Source organism: Durio zibethinus, chromosome 6 (assembly GCF_047325235.1).
Source record: "Durio zibethinus cultivar Kanyao isolate XHJ-2024 chromosome 6, ASM4732523v1, whole genome shotgun sequence".
Taxonomy (NCBI): Eukaryota; Viridiplantae; Streptophyta; class Magnoliopsida; order Malvales; family Malvaceae; genus Durio; species Durio zibethinus.
This window is the reverse complement of record NC_143167.1, coordinates 498,334-523,915: the sequence shown is the minus strand read 5'-3', so window position 1 is coordinate 523,915 and position 25,582 is coordinate 498,334. Positions and strand designations below refer to the sequence as shown.

At 31.9% G+C, this 25,582-nt stretch overlaps 2 protein-coding genes and 1 pseudogene across 5 annotated transcripts; 2 read left to right on the top strand and 1 right to left on the bottom strand.

Moving 5' to 3' along the window:
• Window positions 1–6,374: 6,374 nt before the first annotated feature.
• On the top strand, window positions 6,375–10,995 carry LOC111284183 (uncharacterized). The gene is made up of 4 exons (XM_022872900.2): window positions 6,375–7,166; window positions 7,874–8,854; window positions 9,888–9,935; window positions 10,133–10,995. Exons 1-4 carry the CDS (start codon window positions 6,966–6,968, stop codon window positions 10,502–10,504), a joined length of 1,602 nt encoding a protein of 533 aa, XP_022728635.2. The 5' UTR covers window positions 6,375–6,965; the 3' UTR covers window positions 10,505–10,995.
• Window positions 10,996–11,456: 461 nt separating this feature from the next.
• Window positions 11,457–17,473, bottom strand: LOC111284184 (magnesium transporter MRS2-11, chloroplastic-like; annotated as a pseudogene). The gene is made up of 14 exons (XR_016342623.1): window positions 16,830–17,473; window positions 16,416–16,488; window positions 16,232–16,302; window positions 15,999–16,084; window positions 15,796–15,880; window positions 15,595–15,663; window positions 14,235–14,315; window positions 13,969–14,134; window positions 13,847–13,892; window positions 13,403–13,483; window positions 13,109–13,191; window positions 12,392–12,435; window positions 12,201–12,308; window positions 11,457–11,782 (listed from the first exon to the last, which is right to left on the bottom strand). The product of XR_016342623.1 is annotated as a magnesium transporter MRS2-11, chloroplastic-like (transcript).
• Window positions 17,474–19,528: 2,055 nt separating this feature from the next.
• On the top strand, window positions 19,529–25,394 carry LOC111285536 (ARM repeat superfamily protein). 3 transcript variants are annotated; one of them, XM_022875023.2, is made up of 11 exons: window positions 19,529–19,801; window positions 19,977–20,300; window positions 20,623–20,688; window positions 20,810–20,949; window positions 21,717–21,843; window positions 22,346–22,497; window positions 23,235–23,370; window positions 23,793–23,877; window positions 23,991–24,262; window positions 24,407–24,537; window positions 24,884–25,394. In XM_022875023.2, exons 1-11 carry the CDS (start codon window positions 19,694–19,696, stop codon window positions 24,897–24,899), a joined length of 1,557 nt encoding a protein of 518 aa, XP_022730758.1. In that variant the 5' UTR covers window positions 19,529–19,693; the 3' UTR covers window positions 24,900–25,394. The 3 variants fall into 3 exon arrangements, with proteins under 3 accessions (XP_022730758.1, XP_089617774.1, XP_089617773.1); XM_089761647.1 differs by having other exon boundaries at window positions 19,613–19,801; window positions 20,030–20,300; XM_089761648.1 differs by lacking the exon at window positions 19,977–20,300 and having other exon boundaries at window positions 19,596–19,801.
• Window positions 25,395–25,582: the final 188 nt, after the last annotated feature.

Here is a 25,582-nt window from a genome sequence, read left to right as displayed (position 1 = left end):
TATGAAATATATATATGCAATAAGGAAGTGACCAAGAGTCCAATAATGCATGTTGCCTAAATGGTTTAAGCCTCGAATCCTTCATGGCCAATTGCAAAGCTTAATAAAACGTGAGCAAGACCTACCAATTGTGTTTTTTTTTTTTTTGAGGAAGAGGGTTTTTAAGTAAAATAATACTACTAATTGCCTATATAATATGGTCACTAGTTATTAATTAATTACATCTTAATTAATATAATAATCCATATTGGATTATTATCTAAAACATCTTTCTTAATTGTAATTAATTATTGCCCATGAAAGACATATCCATAAACGTTGAATCTAAATAATTAGACTTTGGATAAAAATATTAGTGGAATAATAGAATTTAAATAACTCGATTTAATCAAAATAATTTTGAAAGGTAAAATTCAAGCCAATTAATAAATAATGTATAAAAATAAAAAAAATCTAATTTACCTAAAAAACGATCAAAATAAAATGAATCAATATGTGAATTTTACAAATAAATTACAATAATACAATATTTTAAGCTTTTATACAAAACTTAAGATTCTAAACAATTAAAATAAGACCATAAAATTATCTTTTTTAAAATATACAATCAAATCTCTTAGATATTTATAGAATATTATGACTTTCATAATCAAAATGTTTAATAATTGAGTTTCTAAACATAACTCAATTATTGAATACTTGCTCTTCTATGTTACTCGTTTTGTTTTATAGTTTACCCAATAAAATCGGAGATGAGATGGGCACTCGATGGACCTTCTTGACACGTGCCATTCATCAGTGCTAAGTTGATACTATATTAGAAACGCAATTAACGAAACGAGAAAATAAAAGGGAAAAAAATTAATGCATTATTTTCTTGGTAAGTTGCAACCAGTGAGCGGAGGTGCCGATGCGATGATTTCTATGGAGTTGGTAGACTTATGGTGGGCTCCATCATAGAAGATTATTTTATTTACTGTATTTTTTGAATTTATTGAATACAGTTTAATTTATTGGCCCAAAAAAATGCTTTTTATTTTTTAAAATTAAAGTGGGGACCATTTCCGTACGATCAATGGAGGCAAAAGGGGAAGGAGCAAAAGTGGAAATCCAAAAAGAAATCCGATGAAAGGAGGAAGGAATGCCTTGCGATTCTTCCGAAGGAAGGAGCTTTTAGAGAGGGTAATTGCGAATTTACCATAAAATCCTCCACCGACGGAGCACGTTTCCACTGGTCCTGAATCTTGGAGACTTTCGACCAATAGGAAAAAGTTTAGTCAGCATCTTTTCTTGAGCATGAGCACACCGAATAATTTCTAGTCAAAACTTGTCGAAGAAGTTTTTAAGACGATCGTGATCCAACGGCTTTTACTTCGAAACAAGGTTTTTCTTAGTGGGACCCACCAGCCGTCCGATCCTCTGGAGATATTGGGAAAGAAAAAAATGTTTCTGACAGAAAAAAAAAAGACTGACTTCTTTGTTCACCCCTTTTTTTTCCTATATATAATAACTTAGGAGGAAATTCTTTCATATCCCTTCCTTTGTTCAAAGTTCAACATTTTGTATTGTTTCGTTACAAAATGAATCTGAAAATATGAAGCATAAATGGAAACACAAATTTAAGTCATTTGACCATAATTCATGATATTTATTTTATTAAACAAAATTTTGACTTTGTTTAAATTTCTTAATATTTAACTAAATTAATATAAGTATGTACATTACTTCTTAAAAAATCAAAATCAAAATTTTAATTTTTAAACCAAACATTTTATTTAAAGTTTCGAATATATTCCCGCACTCTGTTAATGCATGTGTTAAGTAAAGTATAAAATATACACATTATTTATTAAAAATTTTAATTCAAATTTTTAATTTTCAAATCAAACTTTTAATTAAAGTTTCAAAATTATTCCCGTGTTATGTAAATGCATATGTTAAGTAAAGTATAAAGTAACAAGTAGTGGTTAGATAATAATCTTGTTTAAAGTTTGATTTTTGAATATGATGTTTTGTTTAGTTGAATTATGTAATTATTTTTTAAAATAATATTTAATAAGTTTTAAGTTCAAATTATAATATTTTTAATATAAATTTTATTTTTAAATTGTAATTTTTATAAAATATATTCTTTTATAAAGTAAAGTTTTTATCCTTACTTTAATTTAATTTATTATTTACGTATCTTATCTTTTTTTTCTTTTGACTTAAACCTCTAGTTTTAGTAGCATACAGAGATCTAGGTGATCAAGAATATGACTATCCGCTGGTCAGCATATAACATTTTCCACGTTTCATTGGACATCTTAAAAAAAAAAAAAGAAAAGTAACTCTGAACTTTTTTTTTTACTTTTCTTTTTAAGTGATTATAAATTAAAATATTAAATGTTGATGTAACTTTTTATAAAGGTATTTTATCATTTGCTTATCTTTTCCTTTGACTCTCCCATCTCATAGAAATGGCATAGGCAAATGGGAAACCTATGCTAATGGTCATTGTCCATTAATAATCAGCAATGGTATGAACTGAAGGTAAATTTTTTGATATTTTGTTAGTAGAATTTCTCAACTTTATTAGTAAAATTAAAGTTAGTGTGATGATATAAATTTTTATTAAAATTTTAAATATATTACAAAAATATATATATCATTTTTTAACTCTATTTGTAAATATAAAAAAATTTATACTAATAATGTGTCTAATAATTTTTTAAAATTTAATACGTGTAAATCTTGATATTTTTCTACACTTTTTATATTTTATTATTTTATAAAAATTATAATAAATTTGTAATATAAAAAAATAAATATTTAAATTTATTAAATGTCATATTAGACTAAACATCATGTATTGATGGTAATACCATTAACATATTGCCTAAATTTTTATATATTTCTTCATTTATTTGTTATTTGAATTTCGTTACATTTATCAAATATCATATATTGGAGGATGTTAAAAGAATAAATAAAAGGGTAAATTCTATTTGTTTGTTGGAAAATAACTATAAGGTAGAAAAAGAAAATACGTCATCAAATTTTTAATTTAGTAATTAAAGAAGTGTGAAAGGATATCAAATACTTAATTTTAAATTAATTTTTTTATTTGTTTTAAGATTTTACTTTGATAATGTAATAAAATATAATAAAAAAAAGAAAGTACGGTAAAAGGAACGTGATGCCACAAAGTTAATGTATATGTAAATATGAATGATGTATGTATGTATGTATGTTAATTGATCGATGATGGAAGTCTAAAACATTCTTTTTTTCATACACAAAGAAAACAAATCCTAAACCATGTTTGGTTTTTTGTTCTTTTTTGCATGAGGAAAGATTCCATTACTCCCAGACAAGGTGCTTGCTGTAACAAGCAAGACAAATTTTCTTGGTTTTACTTATTTGAGCATCAATTCTTACCTTTAGCAACGATAGAACAATTTTCACTATTGTTTTTTATAGTTTTGACTTTGGACACTCTGAAGTTTGTCTACGTTCACTGTTCAAAGTTTGAACTTCCCGGTTAAACTTTTTTGATGATAGGTTTTTTTTTTATATATATATTGTAATAATTGATAATGATATAATTTAAAATTTTAATAAAAATTATATATAAATTAAAAAGTAAAATTATATATTTTTCATATTTGATGAATTATAATATAATAATATTTATATTTTATAAGTATTTAATATATGACATTAATTTTTTTTTTTTTACTTTTTACTTGTTATTTTTGGGATAGATTGATGGAATGAACAAATACAATTTTTTTTTTTTTATTAATTATTCTTGAGGTGACTGATGGAATAAACAAGTTTAGTCGAGGAAGAAAAACCCATTGGAAGAAGGAATGGAACAAATACTTCACCCTTTGTGGGATTTTGGCACAAATTCTGTTCACTAAGTTATCTTTCATTGACAGCGAAGGATAGTATTTTTCTCTGTTACCTACTTTTCACCACACGTTTCCACATGAACCAAAAAAGACCAAGATTAGAGATTAAGTTAGTTCCTCGCAAAATTAACCACACCCTTTTTTTTCCCCTAATTTAATTAGGCAACTTCATTTAGAAATTTAAGGAGTAGCTCTTAATTTGATTTGGGAGGCTAATTTGGGTTGGCTCAAACAATTAAAATTTAAATTTTTAAAATATTTTTATATTAAAATTTTTAGAATTTTTATTAATAAATAATTTATAAATTTTATTTATGAGTTGATGATTTATTTTGATTTTAAATATGAATTAATCTTTTGTTTTTATTTTTTATTTTTTTGACGTGGTAGTAAGTGAAATCAAATTATAACGTAATCTCAACCAAATGGATTTCCTTGTCAAAATCAAATTTGGATCAAACTACTTGAAAAAAGGGGTTTCACTAAAAGATAGCTATACTATTTTCGTCAAACCAGAGGACCCACTGAAACTATAAATTAATTTATTATTAGTCAATAAATGATGTAGTCAATTAATACTAACAACTCCTTGCCAAGATGGAAACTTTTGGGTCTCCATTTTTCAGTCTCGTTTTGGTCAATATAAGATAACGTAAAACCAACTCCCAATGAGATAAGCTAAGGTCCTATCATTGAATAAATTATTTATTCGTAATTAGATATATTTATCCAATAAAACTACTTCATTGCCTGCACGAGTGGATATTTTGTGACAATAAAATTAATTGATAAATTGTGAAAATAATAAAATTATAAAGGAAATAATATTTAAGAAAATTTTTATTTTATTGTTTGAAATATAATGGATGATTTTATTGATCATTCATGGATAGAAACATCCAACATAATAGAATTACTAATAACATTTGAATATTCCTCATCCCACTGCAAATCTGCTGAAAGAAACATTAGTAGCTTGAAAAAAGAAATTAGACAGATAACATAAAATAAAATAAAAAATAGTGAAAACCAAAATGTTAAAGTAAAATATTTATATACACATATGATTTGATCTGCACAAATTCTAAGATTTTAACGTTTAATCCAGTGAAAAAAAAAAATTAACATATATATTGGACCAACATTAAGAAATCAAAACAGAATGTAACATGTGGATGTGACATGCGACCTATGGACATAAATAAATGTTTTAGATTTATAAGGAAAGAAAATTGTTTTCATCTAGGCAGCATAAAATAACAGAAAACATATTTGGTTGAAATTTTGTTAATGATCAAGACAAATTGTTCTGCTTAAATTACAATGTTTGTCATAGTAAAATATCGGCTGTAAAATCATTTACAAATTACAATATTTTTTCACTCCAGTGAAAAAGATTTCAAATTCACCAAACAGACACAGACAAGCATAATTTGCACTCCAGTGAAAGCAGCAGAGTAGCATTGTTTCCAAATGAGCTACGATGTTCATTTGCAGACTTAATTACTGCACCCAATGAAGGCTATTGAGATGATAGAAGCAACAGCAGGCTGGAAGTATAGGCCCATTAAGTGAATGATCCGATTGCACCTTCCCCACCCAGCCCAAACACCAATGAAACTTTTTGGTCTAGTGGTAAATAAGCACCCATGAATAGGACTTGAAAAGTTTCAAATACTCTTGATTATTTTACTAAATCCCTAAAATACCCCTCCACATAAGAAATAAGAAAGTTTGAACTAAAAGTGTCGAGCTTAAAGATGGCCAAAAGAAAAGTTTCAAGCTTTAAAAATTAAAAGCTCGTAGCAGACCCATGGGACTGAAAACCAAAGACGTGGCTAGCTTTTGGTACATTGATATCAGTGATATCGGATGCTTGTTGCTAGAATTTGAACAATTTGACGGGGGCTTTGGTGGTAGCTATGGTTATGGGAAAGAGTTTATTATCAATCTATTATTATCAGTTGTTCTGGTCATCAGTTGCAAACAAAATAAGTAAAAATATCTTTGAACAATTTATAAATCAAGTTTCTCATCCCGGAATCCAACTCCCTCCACTTATTCCTTGATAATCTCTAGTCGTCCATTACTCGTTGATGGTCCCATTTGGTTAGGCAATGTGGTGCAGCGATGAGCCCCCACTGCATCGCCCCGCCTCATCAAATGGACTTGATCCGGAGGTGCATGACTGAAAATAAGAGAGTAATTTTGAAAATTTGAAATGAGGGTGCAATAAAAGGAATTTGAAGATCGATCCTTATAGTTCTCAATTCACAGATTAAATAGTAGGATTCGGAGAATCTGTGAACTAAACAACCACAAAATTAAGCTTCAGATCATCGATTAAGGAGCCGTTTGGGAGCAAGAGCCAGTGTGGTGCGAAAGGCTCCTACGGCATTGGCATTTTAGGAGTCAATCGCACCGCACTGGATGGTACCGTAAATCGGAGCTTAATGCTATTGGCACCTGTGAGCCATTGAGTTCCCAAGTGACAAGAATTACCTCCGTCAATAAACCCAAAAAAACTATAAAAAAAAAAAAAAAAAAGGGAAATGCCCATTGGCCATTAGCATAGCAACAAGGCAAAGTGTGGGGCGCCATTGCGCCAAGATGATATCATTACAAACTCGCGCTTTAATATCTAGGACCCGCCTCAACCTCACTTGAATCTAAAGACAAACGCATATTTAAGCGCGTGTTTCTCAAATCACAAAAATACTTCTCCCGTCTCCCAAAAGCTTAAAGGGCCATCACTCGCTCACTTTCCAAAGATTTGCAATAAAAATTCCTTCCTTTAATTTCCCGGCAAATCCTGCCCAAAAACCCTAATCGTCTCTCATCTCAACAACCTTTCAAATCCCTTCTGACCCTTTCTCTCTCTTCATTAACTCAAATTTCCCATCAAAGTTTCCTCTTTGTTTTGCTCGATTTTTAGAGTTTTGAACTTTTTTTTTGGTTTTATAAAATCTGAATTTTCCAGATTGAATCTGAAAACTCATTTGAATTCAATCAAAGCCTGTAAATTTAACTACCCAATTTGATTTTTTTTGTTTTTTTGTTTTGGGAATGGGTGATGATAAAAATGGAGATCTAAGTGAAGTGAGTGATTACTCATCGGAAGATGAAGGGACTGAGGATTACAGAAGAGGAGGGTACCATGCGGTGCGTGTCGGTGACACTTTTAGGAATGGTTGCTATGTGGTTCAAAGCAAGCTTGGTTGGGGTCATTTCTCCACCGTTTGGCTCGCTTGGGATACTCAAAGATCGGTATTTTCTTCTTCTTTTTATTGCTTTTGAGTTTTTTTTTATCTCTTCTTTTTAATAGGCTTTTTGTCAAAATTTTATTTTATTTTTTATGGACATTGGAAAGAGCTAGGGAAATTTAGAGTTGGTTGAACTTTCCAAGTAAGATAAAAAACCAAAGAAAAAGGATTATGAAAGGAGCAAAGAAGAGTTGGGATTTTCACCATTGGTTTTAACTGGTTAATCATTAATAAGGTGAAACAGGTCTTGGAATGATGAGTAAATACATGTATAAGATGTAGGGGCTTGGTTCATTGTTTCTTTGTTACAAAAAAAAGGGGGTATATTTCATTTTTCTTGTGGAATTTTTTATTTGGCTTTATTAAGAACAATGAAAGGAATCATTGTAAGGATGTGGGAATGTGCATTGCTTTTGGTTAATTGAAGGGTCTTATTTCTGCAGCTAAAGTTGTGAAGAGTCCAAGATTTGCTTTGATGCCTTTCATTTGCCAATCAGAGATAATTTTCTCTATATTGCTGATTGTTTTCTTGTCGCGGCATTGCTATAATGATTCTTGTCAATGTGCTTATATGTTGTTCTGCTTCTTTTTTAGATTGTAAGATGCTTTGTTTGTTAAATTTTGTCTTTTCTTATGTAGAACTGGATCAGCCATTGCCATTTAATTTTTATGGTCCTACTCGTTAATCACATGAGAATTTATTGCTTGTAGCGTTATGTAGCTTTGAAGATTCAAAAGAGTGCTCAACACTACACTGAGGCAGCAATGGATGAGATAAAGATCCTCAAACAGATAGCTGAGGGAGATCCAGATGATAAAAAGTGTGTTGTTAAGCTCTTGGATCATTTTAAGCATTCAGGGCCTAACGGGCAGCATATGTGTATGGTTTTTGAGTACTTGGGGGATAACCTTTTGACCCTTATCAAGTATAGTGATTATCGAGGAGTTCCTCTTCACATGGTTAAAGAGATTTCTTGTCAAATCCTAGTGGGTCTCGATTATTTGCACCGTGAACTTTCAATCATTCATACTGATTTGAAGCCAGAGAATGTGTTGCTACTGTCAATGATTGATCCATCGAGAGATCCTACCAAAACCGGTGCTTCTCTAGTCCTTCCAACTAGAAAGGATAAGGTTGTCTCAGAGACTGTTGCTTCAAAAGAAATTAAGAGTTTAAATGGAGATTTGACCAGGAATCAGAAAAAGAAGATTCGGAAGAAGGCTAAGAAAGCAGCTCAAGGTTGTGTAGGAAAGGAAGCTTCTGAGGAGAATAAGACTGATTCCAAGACTGGTGATATAGAAGACACTAATGCTGATGCAAAATCAAATGAAGTTTCTGGTGAAGAGCAGGCAAATAGTTCTGTGGTTAAAGATGAGACAAAAAGTGATGGAATTAACAATGGTAACCAAGGAAAGGAGCGCCATAGAAGGGGGAGTCGTGCAACAAGGGAAAAACTGTTAGCAGAAGTTGATCCTAAGTGTAAATTGGTTGATTTTGGTAATGCTTGTTGGACGTATAAACAATTTACAAATGATATTCAGACCAGGCAGTATAGATGTCCTGAGGTTATCCTTGGATCCAAATACTCAACATCAGCAGACTTATGGTCTTTTGCTTGTATTTGTTTTGAGCTGGCTGCTGGTGATGTTCTTTTTGATCCTCACAGTGGTGAAAACTATAACCGAGATGAGGTATGCAGAAACCATTCTGACCATCCATCTCACAATTTTATTTTCCTTAATTGGACACTTAATAATTATATGTGCCTCTTAATAACTGTGGTTCTTCATGTGTGATAATCATGTATTTGAATTAGTTTCACCATCATCTGTAGAACAATTTATACCATACTAGATCTGGCATTGCTTGATGCTTTTTTTTTCCCTTGTAAGATTGTATGCATCTTGCTTATTCTAATTTGAATGCATTTACATAAGTAATCCATACACCCTTATCACCCTTATGCACAGTAAATAAGGACAGAGAGAGGAGAAAAGGAACGATAAATGATAGTAGAAATTTATTGGGCAAGAACATGAGTTCTATATGTTTTTACCTTAGATTTTATTACCAGCCATAATTTTGTAATAAATGAGGTTTTGTTATGCTTGTTTAGCTTCTATTTTTTGCAGGTTAACTGTAATAATGCAACATATGTCAGTATCAAATCTATAACCTAGGTTTGCTTGGCATTTGCTTTTTATTCAACCCCCAGCAAAACAAAGCTGCTGCTTATGCGTAAAGAAACTAATTGTATGCTTTTATAGAAGAATTTAGTTATTGTTTTCCTCCCTCTGAATTTTTTCTTCTCTCTCTTAACACTTGTAAAAAGTATAAACAAGAAACATTAATCTGATAGGCTTCTTTCATTTGAAGTTGTTTTATGGATGTCTGTGAATGACAATTACTCATTTTCCTCGGAACTTTTCAGCGGCCTTAGATGCACACCAAATAAGGTTACTTATATTTTATGTTTGAAGTAATCTTTTATTTATCCTAAAATAAATTGGCAACCATGTGACTGCCTACTTATGTCCTATTTGTGCAATGGTGAAAAATATAAAGAAATTCTTAGAAATAGAAAGACCACTATAAGTTGAGGTGGGCCCTGCGTACTCTTCATGTTTTTGTTTTATTTTTTTTTTTTCAAGAATATTATTGTAAGTTCTGTAGACAACTAGACATTCTCTTTTCGCCCCATTGACATATATTTCTTATTTGCAGGATCACTTGGCATTGATGATGGAGCTTCTTGGAATGATGCCACGCAAGGTAAGACTGTTATACATGCCTCTCTGAAAGGAGCATGTTTGCCATCGTCCTTTTGTCTTCTTTTTTGTTTAATTGATATGTGTGTTGTTTCAAGTGTACAAGGTTTGTCTTGACTGCTTCACACTGTTAAACCATAAACTTTAAGGTATTGCCCGCGCAATTCTCACTTTTTGAATGTCTTAACAATTTTTCATCAGATTGCATTAGGTGGGCGCTATTCCCGGGATTTCTTCAACAGATATGGAGACTTGAGGCATATCCGTCGGTTACGTTTTTGGCCTCTTAATAAGGTGCTTATGGAGAAGTATGATTTCAGTGAGCAAGATGCTAAAGACATGGCCGACTTCCTCATTCCAATACTTGATTTTGTCCCTGAAAAGAGACCCACGGCAGCTCAATGCCTCAGCCATCCATGGATCAGTGCGGGTCCTCGGCTGCTTGAACCTTCCATAACTGCTCCTGAGCAGCACACAGATAATAATACATCTGAAAAGGAAAGGAAAGAGAAGGATGACAGGGAAGCCATGGAGGCTGGAGTAGGTAATATAGCAATTGATGGAGGAGCTTGAAAACCATTGAAAGAAACACTGCCAAAGTTGAAATGACCCTTTTTCCTGAGCATTTGTAATCCGATGATTTCTTCTTGTCAAATTCTTTCTTCCTCACTTGCATTACCTTGCCAAATGGTTGCTTCCATTGTTCACGGCGATTCTTTGCGAGTAACATTGCTTTTCCTCGTTTGTATGACATCTAATACTATACCATTTCAAGGGGATCCTGCCTTTTACGTGTTAGGTCTGGTTTTGAAAGAACCTTCTCGAGTATGTGCTCAAATATCAGGGTGCATGTCGCAAGCAAAAGGCTCTCTATGGCGGATGGATCTAATGTTTTTCCCCTTCCATGTACAATCCACATTGTTTCACTAAAGGATTAGTGCATCGACCTTCTAGATCCAGTTGTCTTTATGAGATGCAATCTGTTTGTATACATTTGGATGGAAATGTTTCTTGCTATTTTATTTCTCTAACATTCAAAAAGGAGCTTATGGTTGTAGGACAAAGTTCTTTGGTTCATGGTAGGTTAGCTTGATATGTTATAGCTGGAAAACAGGGTTAAATCACAAAGCTAGTGCTAAATATGCTACTTCCAATTGCATACAGGCTGGGGGAAAAACTAGTCAAATTTTACACTTTGGTAAAAAATAAAAAACAAAAGACAAAAAAATCTAATTTGATGATTTAATATAAAAATGAAATGTTATAAATTTTAGTTGTAAGATCAAAAAAAATTTTCATTTTCATTTTTCTTTTTCTCCTCCCAAACAACAAGAAAAAGAGAGAAATCCATGAATGATAGGATGAACTGTGGCCAGTGGAAAGTTGAGTTATAGTGTCCCACAATGGTAGTAATACAGAGTAAGAGTAGGAAAAAAGAGAACGTTCTTCGCCGTTCGTAAGAGAATTGTAAAACGTCTTTAGCCCAGGAAATGGTAGAGCCTATAATCATTAAAATTTAAATCAATGAAGGGAAAACAAGCCTCATAATTTATTGGTGCTATTCAAGCTATTTATTTTAAAAAAAAAAAGTTCTAAAATTGCCAAGGCATTTTGATCGAGAGCATATATGGCCCAGAGGATACCTGGAATATTGCTCTCATGTCCTTGTTTTACATGCTGAAAAGGCATTGCAAGTTGATCAACCGTTGCTATCTGCAGCTTCAAAGAACTACTACAACTTTTGCAATCCGCCTAAACAATCATTCTTCTAAAGATTACCTACCACTATAATTATAACAATCACAGCACATCATGCACTTTGGAGACAGGAATCTTTGCTTTCGAATTCACCTGTCAAAAACACAGGAAAGATCAGCTTCAAGGAATTATAATGCATTTAGATATAATGTATTTAAAAGTTTAAATACTGGAAAAGCACTGAAATATTAAATATGTTGATTAAATTAACTATTAAAAGGATCTCTATAATTACATAAAGGAAGAGAAGAAAGCTAAAGAAAGATACTAGGGAAAGTGTAAAGCCTTCTCTTTTCAAAAAGGGGGAATCTGTTTCAGTACATAATTTGGAAGGTTTAATCACTTCTTGCTATATGAGGGGCACTGGTTCCCACTCTTTCATCTTCTTCCCCATGTTATAATTCATAATACCATTGTGAATGTTTGGCTTTTGTTCAATATTTTCCTCTTCCTATTTTAAGATCTACAAGGGCTAGTAGTAAAATAAGTTTTAAGGTAATACACAACTTACCTAACTCCTAAATTAAAGTATTTTCCTAGTCCTGAGATATGAATGCATGAGAAAAAACGCCACAACAGCACCAACAAAAATCCCTGCTGTGGTTAGCCAGAAGGCAAACTGCACCACATCAAATATAGGGTAAGTTAGCCAAGTGAAAATCAACTTGATACAAAAATGTTCAAACTTTTATTACAACATACCACATGTTCTTCCAGATAGGACCTCAAGTTCATGCCAAATATACCTGAAAACAGGAAATATAATCTTAAGCCTCTTTAGGTGGATGCTCATAATTGCTGCTAAAATTCTTGAAGAAACATTTCGCTGTCCAATGGAATAAATGATTTCAAGAATGGAATCAGAACAAATTTATGCCATTCATGCCACAAATAGTAAATCAAGAGACATACATACATCTCCGTCAGCCATCAGTGTGACAACTTTTTTTGTCCTTTTCCCTCTTTAACTAATCCCAAACTTGAGCAGTTTCTCTAGGTCCCATTCCTTCCCACATAACCAAAAAAACAAACAACAAAACTATCACCACATTTCAAATAATAAATCCATGAACTAGTTACAATCACTGAACCAATTTACAATTTTATTTGCCACATAATGATTAAGCATTCTAATGAATCATGATTTGTGGCATCTAAGATTTACAGTTTCTATATTGGACAAGCCATGGAGATTCTTACAACCAGGTATCCCTCAATGATTAATCATGTTCTTGTTTTAGCTGTCATTCAGCAATGCGCTAATGTCATTATTAACTGAATCACAACAATCTAAACAAGTCATGTGGATAAATACAAGCATAACCAAGTTTATCAAACAATGATTATGTTAAACTATTCCTTGGAGCATGTAAAAAATAGATGCTTGGCTTCTATTTTCTTGCTGGTGGAAGGACAAACCTGCAACTAGAGCACCAACTGCAACACAAAATGCTCCAACCTGAAGAAGTAATTCCACTCTGCTTACCTCAAGCCTTCTAGCGCTGATAAAAATAATTAAACAACCTCACTTTGTTAGTTAACGAAGTGAGGATTCAGATGCAAAAGAAAGATTTACTAGAATTGATTCTGAAAACTCAATTCATCAAAATCACAGATAAGAGGGGCATAGGATTTTGGAGAATAAAGTATTGACAAAACCCCAAATGAAATGGTGATGCTGACAACAAAATGTAAATCAAACTTCATCAAGACCTTAGGTTGACAGCAATAGAATCTTCCATTTCTTTTGCAGAATCAAGAAGCCTTTCTGCCTGACCATGGCAAGATTCACATCTGCAAAATGCAATAAGGCGTTATAATTGAGTTCTAGCTAAACAAAACATGCCCACAAATAAATAACTAGAGCAGTCTCAGAAAAACAAAACCCTTTCTGCCTGGCCATTGAAAATGCAACCAACAGTCAGCCACTTCTAAGCAGTTGTACTTATTCCTTTATGTTAAACCAAACCTCAAAATGCATCTTATTTATCTAATTTATTTCTTATTCATATCATATAGAACTGTGGACCTTGTAAAGAGCTCTTGCAACCCAACTTGAAGACTATCAAGAACAGTAGAATGAAGAAAATAAATGATAATCCTATTTGATACAAACTACATACTAGATATGCACCACAAATAGAACGAAGGATAAACCTTTGAAGATAATTTTCCAAAAGCATCTCAATCTCTTCCTCCTCTTCTGCAAAATGACCAAATCAAACCGATTAGAACTCTTGTTGAAACAAATTAAAAATGAGATTATGAGTACAGTTTACCTTCAGCGATCAACTTTTCCAAGGGTACAGAACATTCCACGTCATCATTTCCCTTTTTAAGAGTACAGTTTCTTCCCATAATACATCTACGACGTATTTCATGGGGATCCTCCAAAAGATCAAGCAGCATTTGTCTAAGAGCCCCTGCTCTTGAACCCAATTCAACCTTGAATGATAAATGAAAGGAAAAGGATAATAATTTGAAGAAAAGATATTTAACTATTTATTGTTATGCAACTAAATAAGATTTTGTTAAGTTAATATACCAAGGTCTGTTTGCTTATACGAAGTTGCTCCAATATGTCACCGGTTAATTTGTTAGGCAACTCTTCGAGCAGAGCTTGTACCTATGCACATGGAAGAGTGCTAATAATGATTAAACAGGTTCATACTGTCGCAAACTATCACATAATGATACTGTAAAACACATGGCACTCAAAGTACAAAATTTTTAAGCTCAGAGGGGAAGGATTTTGCATTATACACATTCAGGAAATGGAAATTAAAATAAAATAACATGATAAAAGATCGCTCGTAGCAATTTCAAGTTCTCCTTCATTAATCACAGTGGAAATAATAAATTGCTAAGGTGTATAAATTCTAGGTAAAATGTATATTCTAATTTTATCAAAGAATTGTAACTTCTCAGAGAAGAGTTCCTCAGAATAAGATGAACTATAAGAATAAGTAACTCTTTCAAGCAAGCTTGGAGTACATGGTAATAACCCAAAACAAGACTTGCAAATGAACAAGCTAAGCACCTCATGCGTGAAGCCCTAGCTTAATAAATAAGCTTTGCTCATTCAAGCTTATATTTAGTGCAAGCTTGACTCATTTGCATAGATAAGCTTAGTTTAAATTGCTTTGCAACAACCTTCTGCACAATTATTCTAAAAAGGAAAAAGCATTTTTGTTTTTATGAAATTAAGACAACGGTATAAGGATCTTAGGTATTCAATAGGCACCAATAGGCTAAAAAAAAGAATATTACATACACATCTCATATCATCTAAATGAGCCTAGCTAATAATCAAGAGTTTCTCAGTAGCATAAACAAGCTCAAGTGCTAAAACACCCTCCTGCTCAAACTTGGCTTAGTTAACAAAATGAGCCTCAATATCAAGCTTACACTTGTTTATTAGATTTAATAAACAAAAATAAACTAGCATTTTCAAGTTGATTAAGAGCAACTTGGTTCACTTGCAGCTGTCTGAGTTAGAAGGCAATTAGCAACACAAAAAAAGGGGAACAAAAATGGTTACTTATACTTCTCAAATGTTTTCAATGATAATTTTAACTAGAAGGCCAATGAGTTCTAAGTGTATGAGAGAGAAAATAGAGTGGGAAGAGAATGTTAATAAATGGCAAAAAGACATGGAACTACCGCCCATAAAGAATTTCTTCAATCAGAAGTTCTTTCCTATTGTACAGCCACTTAGAACTTGAAAACCAATGAAAACCATTTTCTACTGAAATTTGCTTGCACGCAGTATAGCAAATGTCCAGGGGACTGGTGGTGTCAGCTTTAGGACTTTGTCAATTCAACATAAAGCTTGTAAAAGAGATAAAGAAAATGAAAAACAGGAAAAAAACAAAAATTTATACTCACTATGTTTCCATACTCACACGAGGTTCTAAATCCATTAGTCTCTGCTCTAAGCGCTGTATCCATGAAAGTAATGCTGCTTCAACAACCTGAAAGTACCTCACCAAAAGTCTCTCAACAAGCTCAGATGTTTAAGATTATAGCTTCTACCTAGTGAACAACACATAAATCACCTTCATACATCAGCATTTAAAAGCAAGGGTCCTGAGTAAGACACAAACCTCAAGCTCAAATGGCATACAAGGCCCTCCATTCATATCATTCAGTCAAGGCAACAATGTGTCTATAAAAGCCTTTCCACCTTTACTGAAAATAAACAACACATGCAACAGGCATCATTGTCGGTACACAAAAAAGCTAGATGAATTGATAGTAATGATGAAACAATGAGAGTGTATTTGCTCTTGCAGAAGAAGAGATTTACCAATTATGGTCAAATATAAGAACACATTCTTTCATTGCTATTGCTCGTAATGATCCCAGATTAAGTAGAATGGCATGCTCACGTACCTATAGCATGGAACAGGGAAATATACGTTTTCAAACACAGGGAAACTAAAGAAACACACCAATACTCAAATCAAATCCAAGCAACCAGCACCAAGCATGACAAATAAAAGAATTATCATTACATATAATGACACAAGCGTCTATTACCAGAAGAGATGGTGCTGAGTTTGTCAAAAACAATGATGGATCAACACTCCGGATATCTCTTGGACGAAGGCCTAAGAAAATAAAAAAGACAAAATTAATCCACAATAAATAAAGAAAACATCCTTTTTTTCTTCTTCAATTAAAGCTTAACAACCAAGTAACAGCTAAGGAAAGAAAACATTACCACTAGATTTCAATAACTGACGTCGGTTTATCTTCCTTGTAGATACTACTCCACTTGCCTTCACCTCTACCACCTTTAAAGATTGAGAAAAAAAACATAAAATTAAACATGAGAAATAAAAATAGGGTTTAGGGTTTAGGGGAATGCGACTCCATAAATCCTAAGAATAAATAGAAAATTACTAACTAATAAATTGTTCCGGCGCTAATAAACCTTAAAACGTTATTAATAGCACACAAAATCATAATACATAATTGCATGCAACTGCAACTAAACTGTATTGATGCTCCAATTTCTTAGTGTTTTTTTTTTTCTCAGAATATCTTACTCTTTTTTTTTGAGCAATAATTTCTCTTGGATTAGAAATTAAAATAAATTTTGTTTATCTTCCAAAAAGAAAGGAAAAGAAAGAACCTCATAGACAGGCTCACGAATTCCAAGCGTGAGAGAATCACTGGAAGACGAGGTGATCCCCTGCGTCGCAACCACAGAACGCTGGTGTTGCTGCACTGTCGGATCTTCCCTCCCTCCATCATCGTCATCATCACCGACATTCTCAGCGGCCAATCTTTCCGGCTCGTTCAAACGATCTTCTTCCGTGGATGATCTAGCGAAGCACTTGATCTTCTTAAAAGACGGTCTCACTACGACCGGAAGTAAAGGAACTCCGGTCTTTTGAAGCAAGATCGGAGATGCGTTTTGCCATGGAGATCCGAATATAATATAATGTACGGACGGGGAAGAAGATTTAACAGAGAATTGGAGAAGATTTAGATAAGAAGAAGAAGAAGAGTGAGTTAGCGCCATTGTTTTCTTCTTCTCGTAAGAGAAGAAAAGAGAATCTTGTTTTTGCTTTGAAACAACGACGTTTTTTTTTTTTTTTCTTCCTCTTGGATTGAAAATATAACTTGGTGGTTTTTTCTTTCTTTACGGAAAAATGACCGTGGCAGATGTGTAGTAATTTGTGGCCACAAACATTTATTTTTGTATTTTTGGTAAAAAAAAAAAGTTGAAAAAGAAGGAACCATACGAGACCTTGGAATTACCACCTGGCTCGCGCGTGGGCGTTGTGGTTAAGCGTCCTTTTTCCTTTTATTTAAGACGTCTAAACGAGGAATAATCCTAATTATAAGTTTAGATTTTGACACGTGTGAGTGATATACAAACGTTCAATAATAATTTATACTACAAATTTTTTTTTTGTTAATAGTATAATTTTGCTCCACTTATCTATTTTTATTTATAATAAGTAATTTAATCCTAAAGTACATCGGAGTAAAACTTTTTAACGGTTGTAAGGTGCAACAAAATTACCAAAATGCTCTCTGATATGATAGAGAATTTTTTAATGGTACTAGTTATTGCCACTCGAAAATGTTTTGAAAACTGACAATGAGAAAAAATGTAAAATAATTTGTATTTAATAGATTTTGATTTGATTTAATTTTATAGGTTTTTTTTTTTAAATTGAGATTAGATTAGATGAGAGACTTTTTTTTTTTTTTAATATGATCAAATTGGTGACTGGTTTTAGGATGCTTTACTTTGACTAACTTAAAAATATATTTAATATATTTTTATTATTTATTTAATTATATATAAATTATATTAATAAAATTATTATTTAATATTTTAATTTAAAATATTATATTTATATATAATTTGCAAAATCTCCTTCGTTAGTATCGATTTATATTTTTAAAGTATAAATCCATAAATTTTTTTATTTAGTAAAATTTTAAAATAATTATTCAATATTAAATAACTATTACATCTATAATATTTATTTAAAATACAGACATATACGAGTGAAGCTACTTGTTAGCTATTTGGCTCAAGTTCAATTTATTTATTATCGGTTCGAGTTATAGTCACTTGAGTAATAAGTTAAATAAATTTGATTAATTTTACATTTTATTTGAAAAAAATTATAAATATAATTAAATTTTTATTTTTTAAATATATTTAATTTACATGTGTAAGTAAATGAAAAATTATATTTTATTTAATGATAATATTTATAATTTTATTGAGTTTTAAAAAAAATAACCAACTTAATTTAAGTGACTCAATTAAATTAAAAATCATAATTGATCATGAAAATGAAACTTGATATTCAAATTTGAATTTCAAATTCTTGAATAGAGTCAAACTCAAATATATTAACGTACCAATTGATTACACTCTTAATTCTAAATTATTCATTCTACTTATCTTTCTCCTTTTTTTTTTTTATAGTTATTTTTTATCATAAAATATAAAAAATTTTATTTTATTATTTAAAAAGAATCTCATTTTAAGGATATAAAGTAATAGAATTAATATTTTAGTTTTTCACACAAAATTATTAGAATAAAAAAACACATTAAATCCATAAAAAATAAATATTATTTTATATATATAAAAGATCCAATAGTATATTAATCCAACAAATTAATATTTATTCTCGAAAGATCAAAGGCCTATTTAATTATGAAATATAAAAAATACTTACATAACTCAAAAATATTTGAATTACTTGTTATCTCCCCATGTAAGCAACTTTAATTTTATGTTAGATTTTAAGGATTCCATGATACAAAGAAAATAATTTATGTATTCCATAGTAAGATCAAGAGTTTCCAAGGATATTACCTATTAAGTTTAAATATTTTCTTGAACTTTTAATTTTTGATATTATTGTAATAATATCTCATGCATTTTATGAAATTTTATTTGATTATTTAAAAAATATTAAATAACAATAAAAATTACAAATAGTGACATAACGAAAATTATTTATGTTATTTTAAAATAAAAATTATGACTCCGATATAATCAAATAATCAAATACTAATGTATTTAAACGCATTAAAATTAAAAAAATACACAATTATTAAACTGTACAAAAATAAATGCAGTCATAATAACATTAAAAATATTTTTGAATACAAATTCAAAATTTTTATTTTTTACTAAAGCACCTGTAAAAAATATATTATATAAACTAAAGTAAATATAAAACGATTGGCCAAAAAAAAAATTCGAAAATCTAAAACAGTGTGTCATTGTCTATCAACAAGGGTTAAAATTGAGCCAAATATAAAAACTAGGGAATAATTACGAAAGAATACAAAAAATTAGGGGTCTAAATTCTAAATTGCAGTTTCATTTAGGGAGAATTCAATAATAGGGAGGGAAGTTCTACTCCATCACACACACCGAAAAAAAAAAAGAAAAAAAGGAAAAAAGAGAGGGAAAAAAAAACGCTCTGTGGTTTCTCAAAAGAACAAAATCAGATGGCGTCATCAGTATCAGCTCTAACAACAGAAGAAGAGAAAGAGCAAGAACAACCCGAAGAAGGCCGTTTTGTCGCTTCGCATCACCCTTCCGCACCGCCCGATGAGGTTGCAAATCAGTGGCTCTGTTTTCACTTTACTCATCTTTTTTCTGTTCTTCAATGTTAAAATCTCGAAACTAGGGTTTTAGAGTAAATTTGAATTAGGATTGATTTTGTTAATTTAAATTTGAAAACATGCTTGTAATTTTGAATTTATTCAGTTAAGGACTTTTTTTTTGTAGTTATTTGATATTTCCACAACAGTTGATCCGAGTTACGTAATTTCATTGATAAGGAAACTTCTCCCAGTTGATTCAAGAAATGGTGATAATACTGAAATTCTGGGTTCAAATTGTAAAGATGAAGTTGTAAGTTCTTCAAATGATAATTGTAAGAGCATGGAGATTGTTGATGATTTTAGTGAACCTGATTTTCAAGGAGAAGATGAAAAAGATTCACGTCATGGAGGGGAAAATGCTCGTTTATCAGCTGGGGAAGAGGTTTGGGAGGAGTGTGGTTGTGTTCTGTGGGATCTTGCTGCTAATCAAACTCATGCTGAGCTCATGGTACTAGGGCTTGCCCCTTAGTTTGTTTTGTATTTATTGCATTTAAAGTCAAATTAATAGTAGAATTTGTTTTGATTGTTAAAGGTTACTATAGATTAGGCAGATATAAAAATGAAATTCAAAGATGACTGATTGTATTCTTGTTTTGTTTTACGGATGGTTGTTCTATATAATGTTGGTATAAGTCACCCACTTACCTTACGGAAAAAATGATAGGGAAATATATAATATATTGTTGTTTGTTTGGAATTCAGAAGCTTTTAATCTTACACATGGTAACGAATGTGCTGTAGTCTAGACTCACTCAACGATATCTATGCAGGTGCAAAACTTGGTGCTTGAAGTTCTTTCAGCAAACCTCATGGTTACCCAGTCTGTTCGTGTCACAGTAGGTTCCACATTTGCTCCTGTTTCGATGTCCTATTTTAATTATGCAGTTGGTAAGTGGGTAGCTGTGAGGGACTTTGATGTCATCATTAATGATACTTTTATATCATTTTTTTGATCAGGAGATTTGTCTTGGAATCATGGGAAATTTAGCCTGCCATGAAGTTCCCATGAAGCATATCATTTCTACAGATGGACTAATTGCTGTGATAGTAGATCAATTATTTTTGGATGACACCCAATGTCTTTGTGAAGCTTTCCGGTAAATTCTTTTTGCTCACATATTATTTCTATTTTTACATGTTATACCAGAACATTAGAATTTCTCTCTCTCTCTCTCTCTCTTGTAATTCTAAATATTTTTATTGCTTTTGCTTTGATGTCCTGACCTTTGTGTCTAAGTTCATTATAGATCTTGGAGGCCATGGTTATTCTAACACTGTTTTATAGCACACTTTTTTTTATTTAACCATATGTATGGTTACAAGGAATTTTGTTGGCTGCCATTAGATTTTACTCTTCCACCTATTTTAATTTCCTTGTTTTTTTCATTTTTCTTTGTACAAGTAATTAGCATATTAGACGCCTAGAGAAGGAGCCATGACCCTTTAAGCGGTTGTTCCTGAAATGAAATTACCAAAGCATTATCCTGCAAGCATATCCTGAACAAAGGATTTTGGAGATTTAATAACGTGTATAAAAGAAATTTTGGATGGTTGAAATAAAGAGAACTATGATTCTTTTGAAAATGTTTCTTCAAGAACTAAAATAATGCCTCCTAGTTGTTAGATAAAGTACTAATATTTATCTTTATTCCTTCTCATTTCCTTTCTTGTCTGTTGGCTCCTCGGGCATATGGTTTTCTTTTTATATGTTGCATCCTTTTCTATTTGTAGTCATGTCTGAATCCATAATGACAACATTGAATATGTTCTGCAGCAGCTCATGATGATCACATGCACATCTAGTTATTTAGCTCGTACTGCTTTTGTGCTGCATACCTTTCTCATGGATTATATTCTGACACAGGCTGTTAAGTTCGGGTCTTCAAGGTGGTGAATGCATAAAATGGGCGGAGGCCTTGCAGTCTGAACATATTTTAAGCCGCATTTTATGGGTCACTGAGAATACGTTAAATCCACAGCTTATTCAAAAGGTGATATCATCATCTATGATCCATTTCTTATGTGAAATCCTGTAAATCTTTATATCTTACACATGCACAGTGGAAATATTTATACCATAACATTATAGGCTGGTTTCAGAAAATGATCTGAGAATTGTGAAAGATTCTTTGTTCTAGCAACCATGAGTGAATGATTTATGTATTTTAATTTTATAGTTTTTTATTTATTAAAAGGTGGTTATATGAGGATGTTAAGTACAAATTTGCTAGAGAATAGTTGGTTTGCTGTGTGTTCATAAAAAAAGAACATTTACATTTTGGATATTTTGGATCCTATTACTGCTTATTTAGCCCCTCATAGAGTTATGAATAATGCCCTTATGTTTGACAATGAAGAAGGTAAAGTTTGCTAAGAGTATACATTAATACAAGCTAATATATCATTTTTGGATTTTGTTACTATTTTTTTTTTTTTTTGTAAATTCTTGTATCTTTTGTGATGGAATCTAAAGAAGGTTTAATTTTCTAACAGAGTGTTGGACTACTATTATCTATGTTAGAAAGTCAGAAGGAAGTTGAGCATATTCTTCTCTTGCCTTTGATGAAACTTGGTTTAGCAAATGTACTGGTTAATCTTTTAGCTTTTGAGATGAGCAAACTGACAAATGACAGAATACCTGAAAGGTACGGTTCTATCTTATCTGCATCTAAAAGGTGGGAACTTGGTTTGAGTTTAATAAAACTAGTTTTTGGACTATTAACTAGCTTTTCTTATTATTCTGTTTCTTTGTGCTTTATTTTCTAGAAAGATTTCCCTTATTGTCCGACATGTTTTTATGTTTCAAGTGTTTAAAATTACACATCTTTTCCAATTGAAAATTTTTGGGGAAACTGATTTGATGAGCATCTATTTTCTGACAAGCTGATTTTGCACTGGTTCAAATTCCACTTTGGCAGAAGCCTCGTTAAAGAGCGATTATAACATGCTTACAATCATATTGACGTGCATGCTGTTGTGGCTAGTAGTTATGTAATACTGGATAGAATGAAACAGAGTCGGATACAACCGGCTGAGATTTACCAAAAACTTGTTCTGTGCTTGAATTTTTCATTCTTTCAGTAATGTGATTAAGATGTGGAATTTATTGTTCCTTCAATTCTGGTCTGCATGTGGCTTTATGATACTATAGAAAATGTTCATCAATATAACGTAACATTGGATCTGGAATTAGTGGTGGCAAACTTTCTTGACACCGGCTGCAAATGCTAGTATGAATTAATATGAGACAACCAACCGTTTCTTCTTCTTTTGAGGATGATTTTATTGGATAACAAGTTAAAAGCCTCCTATTAAACTGTTTTTTATTTGTATAGATATTGGAATGCATTTCCCTTGATGTTTGGTTTACATTCAATATTAGGTACTCTGTTCTTGATGTTATTCTTTGTGCACTTGAAGCCCTCTGCGTTATAGATGGATATTCTCAGGAAATCTGCTCAAACAAAGAATTTTTCCAACTAGTCTGTGACTTGATCAAATTCCCTGACAAAGTTGAGGTAATTTGCTGCTCTTCTAGAACTATAAAAATTGATATATGATTTAGACTCCGGATATATAAATTATTGGTTGTCTGATTCTTTATCTGTTTCTGAGTGCTTGAAGATTTATTAACTTAAATTGCTTCTTCAAATTAGAGGCTATATTCCTTCCTTTTCATTTCCACTAAATAAAATAAAGACTACTGTGCTTTAGCATCTTTAAATTGTGATAGAAAGCCTGCATCAGGTGAACCCTTTATATATAAGACTTCTGTCTAATTGAATTAAAACATTCTTACTTTTTCCAAGTTACAAGGAGTATTTGTCTTTCTTCCTGGTAAAAAATTGTGTATCATATAATGAACATCATTTGTTGGCTGGAGTTTCACACATTAAATATTCTTGGATGATAATGCTAGCTAATAATGTTTATCTTTCAGGTTTCTACCTCCTGTGTGACTGCTGGAGTTCTAATTGCAAATATTCTGTCTGATGTATCTACTCTGGCTTCAGAGATATCACAGGGTATATTGTTTATGTTTGTTATCAGCACATGCTTCTTTTTATACTCTGATGTTTTCAATAAATCTGGACTATTATCAAATTTGTATGAGTATTGACACCTGGGGGATACCCAGATTTGCCTTTCTTGCAGGGACTGTTTGATATTTTCCCATTTACTTTGGATGATTTAGAAGCACGATGTGCACTCTGGAACATTATTGCAAGGTTACTAGTTCGAGTTCAGGAGGATGAGATGAATGCTTCTAGTCTACGTCAATATGTGTTTATTCTATTGAGCAAATCTGATATAATAGAAGATGATCTTTTTGATCACCAATTTGATGAGAACAAGGAAAATAAGAGCTTGGCCACATGTGGCAGAAGATCAAATGCCAGAACTTTAGCTGTATCCTTTGATTTGACTTTCAAGTAACAAAGCAGTTAATTCTGTGCAAGAAACATTAGAGAACTGCCAATTTATTATGCTCATATACTTGATATTTGTTTAGTACTCTTGCAATATCTTTGTTTCTCCTGACCTTTGCAACAGCTTAGAAGGATAATTAGCATACTAAACAAGTGGAATGATTTAAAGGATTCTGTTGAGAAAGATGTGATGGAGGAACATGCAAATTATGGAAATATTCGTAGATTATTGGATTGCTGTCACAAATACACTGCGTAATGTCCTTATCCTATCTGTAATAACTACATCTAGCAATGCTTCAAATGATGGTGCTAGACTTTGGGTTTTGTCAATAGTCAATACTCCAGTTAGTTTCTTGTTTACGTTAAATAATTGTAGTTTTATCATAATTCTGCAAAATTCTGATTCCCTATGTGTTATCAAGCTCTGGTAAAATTTTAGCTATAATTTCCACTTATCAGCATACATGATTTCTAAATCAGGTAGTTAGGCCTGGTGAGACACCAAAATCTGATTACATTTTATTGCTGCTTGCTTTTGCTTTTGCATGCACTGATATGGCACGTTACCAAACATGTAATTGACACTTTCATGTTGCAGATCTGATGCTGATTAATCTTTCTATGAGCAATGTCGCATGAACAATCTTTGCTCCTCAATCTTGTTCCTCCATGAGATTCCCTAGTTTCGAATTTGAGATTCCTGAATCACAGCAGAGAACTTTCAGTACCCGAACATTACTTCATTGAAGAATATGATATCCTTGGTTTTGTGGAGGGCAAAGGAATATTGCCGTGAGTTCAGATGCTACAGGAAATTATCATTCCCTTCTATGCTGATAAAAAATTCCAATTCCTTGCAACTGTCTGCTTCCACCAGAAAATTGTCAGCTTGGAATCAACAACTTCATGATCCCTGAGAGGTAGAAGGCATCTTACGGGCAATACTTCCCTGCCATCTCCATTGCACGTACTATGTTTATTTATGCCTTTATGCCATTAAAGGGGGGGATCGTTTTTTTTTTCATTAAAAGATTCGATTGATGATGATCTGTACCAAACTGGTTTACTTTAATAGTTGAGGAGATGCAAATTAAAAAGAAAACGTAAAACAGCTGACCATCTTGCCTCTTGCACGATATCCTTTACCAAAATTAATATAATTTAAAAAAAATGAGAATCATGGAATTGCCTTCAATGAAAAGTAGTCACCTTGTGCCGAAAGTATATTTTTCCATCATGTTTCAGTCGTATGCAGTTAGCCTTTGACATTATTCAACCATATAGCGGCTTTCATTTC